At 42.4% G+C, this 6,624-nt stretch overlaps 1 protein-coding gene across 1 annotated transcript; it reads left to right on the top strand.

The window, feature by feature from the left end:
• Window positions 1-3,281: 3,281 nt before the first annotated feature.
• NKX3-1 (NK3 homeobox 1) lies at window positions 3,282-6,290 on the top strand. The gene is made up of 2 exons (XM_083179823.1): window positions 3,282-3,974; window positions 5,829-6,290. Exons 1-2 carry the CDS (start codon window positions 3,749-3,751, stop codon window positions 6,248-6,250), a joined length of 648 nt encoding a protein of 215 aa, XP_083035949.1. The 5' UTR covers window positions 3,282-3,748; the 3' UTR covers window positions 6,251-6,290.
• Window positions 6,291-6,624: the final 334 nt, after the last annotated feature.

Raw genomic sequence — 6,624 nt, 5'->3', positions numbered from 1 at the left:
GGAGCCACAGCACCAGTAAAAGGAGGATTATCCCCAGGAAGCTGGTGTGACCAGTGGCTGCCAGCCTGTGCCCAGCAGGGGGACGGTAATTATCTGCAGTCTAATTATGATTTGTAGTTTCTCCTTAATGATACCTGTCATCCTGACAAATATAAAAGCAGCGCCCTCATATTATCAGTCTGTGCATTACTGTAAATGTACCTAGATACTTGTATGACACACATGATGATGTGGGCATCAGAATGTAATAACTCATGGCGGGCATGTGGCTCTCTGTAACTATTGCCACCGCCTTCTGCCCTTCTGATGCCAACAGAGTAGCAGAAATTAAATTCAAGCTGGGCTAGATTAAGGTTGGTGGTGTCCCCAAAGCAACTAATTTTTAGGATCCCTACCAATAAAATGACATTATAGTACACAGTGCCCACATTATGCTAATGATGCACCCAATGCCACAGTATACACATTATGCCCCACAGTAACCCCAATATGCCACACAATGCCCCCAGTATTATACAGTATGTACACAATAATATTATGTCCCACAGTGGTTTTCTATCCCTGTGCTAATATTCTGGCAGCTGGGATGTCCTTTAATCAGGGCAGGTGACTCTATCTGTGCTGCCTGTGCTAGTCCTCAGGTTGGGTGGGTGCCACCTGTGACCCCCAGCTGCTTGCTGCTTGTAGAGGTACTGAGGTACTGTGCTGCTTGATCTCTATGCTGCCCCTCTGAACAAACAGAGATTGTGAAAAGAGATTGTGAACGTGGCACCTAGAAGCGTGGGTGTGTACTGCTATATCTGAGAGGAATCTTTTAACATGACTTATATCCAAATGTAGATGAGCCCCAAAGCAGTTAGTAAGAGCTACTATACTTGGTAAAGTGCTGGGAAATGGTGCTGATGATTCAATGTAAATGCATCTGTCTCTCATTCCTTTTTTTCCAAAAATTGTAACAGTTTAATGTGGGCTAGGTGAAATAAGGGGGGAGATTGCTAGACTAATGATGGAGAGAGGGAGTATGCTGCTATTTAAGGGAGTCTCCTGCAGAATGCAGGAGGGTAGGCAGCTATGGCTTAAAGTGGTAATTTTTTCTCTATTTTATTCTAATGGCACATGGCCACACCTCCCACGATTAGGCCACCCCCCCCCCTGAGAATTACCCTTACTGCCCTGATCTCACTCTCCCTGCCTCCCCAGTGACAGCTGTCCTTACCCTGCACAGGACACACCCTCCTGCTCCGTGATGAATGGGGATGAGCACTACAAGCACTACAAGCTCCAGAATGGAAGTTAGCGGCAGGGAGCCAGTACAGTCCAACTTTCCAGACCAATCTGGTTTAAATCCAATCACTGCTGCGTACGGAATGCAGCCAGCTGCCAGTGCATTAATGCACATCTCTAATCGTGCCCAAATCGCATAGTGTATGGGGGCCTTAACTCAGGACCAAAACGCAGACGCAATTGCGGCCGACTTGTATTATGAATGAGCAGCAGCGTGTCATTGAGCTGACAGTCTGTTACACAAATGGGTACTCTTTACCTAGAAGGGCGCCCACGATTTTGATCGTGGGCATCATTAGGAAAAAAAATCGCATCGGTCGCATCGCATGCGACCAAAAAATCGCATGCGATGCGACCGACGCGATGACTGTGATTTCCCATAGGGAACAATGTTAAATGTCCCAATTGACCCGATTTTCCTGTTCAATGTCCCAATTGACCCGATTTTCCATAGGGAACAATGTTAAATGGCCCACAGAGGCCAAATAGCCACCCTGAAGTGTGAAATGGCCCCCCCAATTGTTAACGCCACCCCACGATCAACGTCAACCCGAAGCGTGGCGAGCGCAGCGAGCCCACGAGGGGCGGCGGTACGCGTCCTACGACCTTTTCATACCACCACTATCCTTGTTGGCGTGGAGTTGAGAATAGAAAGTGTGGCGAGCGCAGCGAGCCACCGAGCCCGAAGCGTGGCGAGCGCAGCGAGCCCCGCAAGGGGACGCGGAAAGCTGTGAAGCCCGCGAGGGGACGCGTATACCTGTGAAGGTGTCCGCGTTCCCTCGCGGGGCCCGCTGCGCTCGCTTCGGGCTCGGTGGCTCGCTGCGCTCGCCACACTTTCTATTCTCAACTCCACGCCGACGTGGATAGTGGGGGTATGAAAAGGTCGTAGGACGCGTATCGCCGCCCCTCGCGGGCTCGCTGCGCTCGCCACGCTTCGGGTTGATGTTGATCGTGGGGTGGCGTTAACAATTGGGGGGCCATTTCACACTTCAGGGTGCCTATTTGGCCTCTGTGGGCCATTTAACATTGTTCCCTATGGAAAATCGGGTCAATTGGGACATTGAACAGGAAAATCGGGTCAATTGGGACATTTAACATTGTTCCCTATGGGAAATCGCGGTCATCACGTCGGTCGCATCGCATGCGATTTTTTAGTACATGCGATGCCCGCGATGGGTGCCCTTCTAGGTAAAGAGTACCCACAAATGCATTATTGTGCTGTAAGATAGATTTGTATACAAATGGCAGTGTATTCTCTTTCTACAATTAGGCATATTTATTATATTTTATTCAACGATCAAGAGATTGATTTCTTGAATGTCCCCGATATATTGGGAATCTGTATGCCAGTCTCTGCTGGCAATCCGCTCAGCTCCCTGATACCTGTCATTATACTGATATTTACAGGAAACAAAGTCAGTGTAAACACATAGCGAGTTATAAAGGGATTACTGATACAATAACCACTGAAGTCCCAGTACCGGGAGGTAATGACGCTAATTACTGCTGAGAAGATAATACTCTCTTGGTGATAGGATCAGCGGATACAATTATCTCCTTACTTACTATTACACTCCAGATACACATATCACCTGCATGTCTGTGTACAGCACCTGAGCTGACTGTACATGATACGGATTGTCCTGGTGTGTGGTATATATATATATATATATATATATATATATATATATATATATATATATATATATATATAATATATATAAATATATATATATATATAAATATATATATAATATATTATATTTATATAGACACACACACACATTACAATATATGCATATATATATATATATCACACACACACACACTACAATATATGCATATATATATATATATATATATATATATATCTCTCTCTCTCTCACACACACACACACACACACACACACACACATATATGTATATATTGTATCTATGTTTATATATCTATTTATTTATATAGATAAATACATCTGGAAATCTATCTATCTATCTATCTATCTATCTATCTATCTATCTATCTATCTGATATATAAACGTTAAGTGTGCAAGTGTGTTTTGTGGCTGCTGTGATGGGCGTGGGGGTTGGATTTGGTGCATTCCTCCCCTGGGTGTAACAGTAGCTACTACTGTACCTGTCTGATGCACCAACTGGGAGGACATGGGTGTGAGCTTACCCAGTCAGCAGAGAACAGGGGTGTGAGCTCAGCCAATCAGAGAGCTACATAGGAGGACATGAGGGCTATATGTAGAGGAGGTGGAGAAGGTGACAGTAAGAGAGATAAGAGGAGACACCAGAACAGGATAGGGTCACACTAAATAATCAGGGGACACCCTAACCCCAGATATACCCTCTTCTGACTTGCTCATGCTGACTATCCAGAGGTTCTGCAGTAGGATCCCATAGATCCCTATCTCCAGCTTCTCCATCTCACAGCCAGCAGCATCCTGTGAGGCATTGTGGATGCCACAGTCAGCCTCACAGCACATGGCTACCCGGCCTCTCACCTCCTTTCTCATCCAGGACATCCTGGCAGACCTTGGCTGCAAAGGCAGGGACAGGCATACAGAGGTGCAAGAAGGAGACCAGGGCAAAGACTCCGCTGGGGAGACAGAAGGTGACAGCTGTGACCTAGACAATGGGGAGAGACCCCAATACTCAGAGCGGGCTGATCACATGCAGACTAAAGGTGAGTACTCTGCTGTACCCATGTACCGTGGCTACCCTGCTATTGCGCAGCTATTAAAGGTATGCTGGTACTTGTAGTTCCACAAGCCCCCGTTCTATAGCATTGCATTTGAATTACAGTGCCTCTCGGTCAGCCCTGATACTGTGACCATTATACTACCGATGAGTGCAGATAGATGCTGCTAATGTGTTACTGCGCTGCCTGCTAATAGTAACACTCCCCCAAATAGGGCTGCCCCCATCTCACACACAGTACCCCCTCCCCGCATCTGCCCCACCACACACCGGGCTGACTGTTCTTACAGGTTGCAGGAACCTGAACAGGGCGAAGAGTCATTGTTAATTCACCAGTAAATATTTAGTCCTCTGTGTAACCAAGTATGAGATACATAGTATCGCGATATACAGAATGGTAAATAGTGATACATAGTATTGTTATACAAAGAATATTGTGACATAGAAACGTTATATTTAATTTATAAGTGCACAAAATAGTAATACAGTTTATTGATACACAGAATACTAATTCATAGTATGGGGATGCAGAAATGGTGATATATTGAATATTGGTATATAATATAGAAATACATAGCATTGTGATACATAGGATAGTGATATATATATATATATATATATATATATATATATATATATACACATATATTGTATAGAGAGAGAGAGAGTGATACTTAATATATAAATGCACAGTGATACTTAATATATAAATGCACAGAATAGTAATACAGTAAAGGTATACATATAGTATTGATACATACAATACTGATATAACTAATAGTAATAATAATAATTATTATTATTTAATTTATTTCCGTTTATTTTTATTTCACCAGCAGGACTCATGACATGGTATTTTGATTCACATAATGGTTATATAGTGAATATTGGAACATAGCATAGAGAAAAGTTGTACATACAGTGGTATATGAATACAGAGAATAATATTCAGTACAATGATGCATAGTATTGTGAGAAATTATATTGTGAGACAGAGTAAAGTGATATATACGACATAGAATAATAATTCATTGTCTAAAGAAACATATCAATGTGTTAAATAGTATAGTGATACATAGTATAGAATAGCATTTGTATAGTGATACACATAGAACACCGTCAGGTTCTTTGTACTGACCGCAGTGTTATTTCCTATTTGTACTAATCTTTCAATATCAACACAAGTTTCAGGATTGTACGTTCTGTGAATTAATATAATCAATCAATTTTCAACTTAAAAAAAAATCATGTAACCAAATAGTTGGCTTTGTACATTACTGTAAATAGATTATTACAATTATAGTACATTTTACAAAAAATTATAAAGAATTAGTGATTAGCTTGAAATGAGAAAGTACAACTACGTAAATATAGGAACAATGCATATTCAATGCATTTTCCAAAATAGTTTATATAGGGAATTGGACACTAAAGATCCAAGTGAAACATTTAGCCACTGTCATTAAATAAAATGCGAGGAAGTTCTGCCAAAAATGAAAATAAAATACATAATCCTACTTAAATGACAGGACCTTTTTATAACATATGATGTGATCCAATACAGTTACGTACTGCAGTACTTATGATATGATTATATATTTTTTATTATTAATGTCAGGCTTTAGATAAACCTACTTACATATTCCTGGTTAAACTACAATAAAAAAAAAGGTTGATGACTGTCTGCTGCCATATATCAGAAAAAGTCTATTCGCCTTATCCAGCTAGTAGTATAGTATTCCAGGAAATACGTTTTATTTATTTTCTTTTTGTGATAGATAATATCTGGTACAATGTGGCCGATATGCTGAATGGTTGTCATTATGGTTTCCTCCCACAGAAGATCATCTGGAAGTAGAGCAGTTGGACTTTGATGACTCTCAGCAGACTTTAGCAGGAGAAGAGAAAGTGGCCAGACAGCCTCCGAAGAGGTCACGGGCAGCTTTCTCCCATTCCCAAGTGATAGAGCTGGAAAGGAAGTTCTCCAACCAGAAATATCTTTCAGCCCCAGAAAGGGCCCAGCTAGCCAAGAGCCTGAAGCTGACCGAAACCCAGGTGAAGATCTGGTTCCAGAACCGGAGATACAAAACCAAAAGGAAGCAGCTGGCCAATGACCTGGAGGATCTGGACAAGACCTCTTCCCTCCCAGTCATGTGCAGGGATGGAGACCTGAGCAGGACCTCTCTCATGAGCTTCTATCAGAACTACCACTGCTACCCCTACCTGTATTACCTGGCAGGGTGGCACCCACCACTTTGGTGACCTCAACCGCAGAATATCTGGACTGTCAAATCATAATATATTGGGGGGATGGGGGGGGGGGTTTACAAATACTTTTGACATAATGGGGCAGATGTATTAAGCCTTATTGGAGATAAATGCAAGGGTGATAAAGAGAGATAAATGTCCAGCCAATCAGCTCCTTACTGACTTTTTTCAAACATAGCCTGTAACATGGCAGTTAGCAGGTGATTGGCTGGATGTTTATCTTTCTTTATCACCCTTGCATTTATCTCTTGTTAAGGCTTAATACATCTCCCCAATGATTCCAGGTGGGAAGTCTTATTGTGATACTGCCATGAGGTGGTTTGTAGGGCACTTTGGGGTGGTCTTAGTAGGTATGCAGCTGGGGGCAT

Source organism: Crinia signifera, chromosome 4 (assembly GCF_055691185.1).
Source record: "Crinia signifera chromosome 4, ASM5569118v1, whole genome shotgun sequence".
NCBI lineage: Eukaryota > Metazoa > Chordata > Amphibia > Anura > Myobatrachidae > Crinia > Crinia signifera.
Note: the sequence above shows the minus strand (reverse complement) of the source record. Positions and strands in the feature narration are given on the sequence as shown.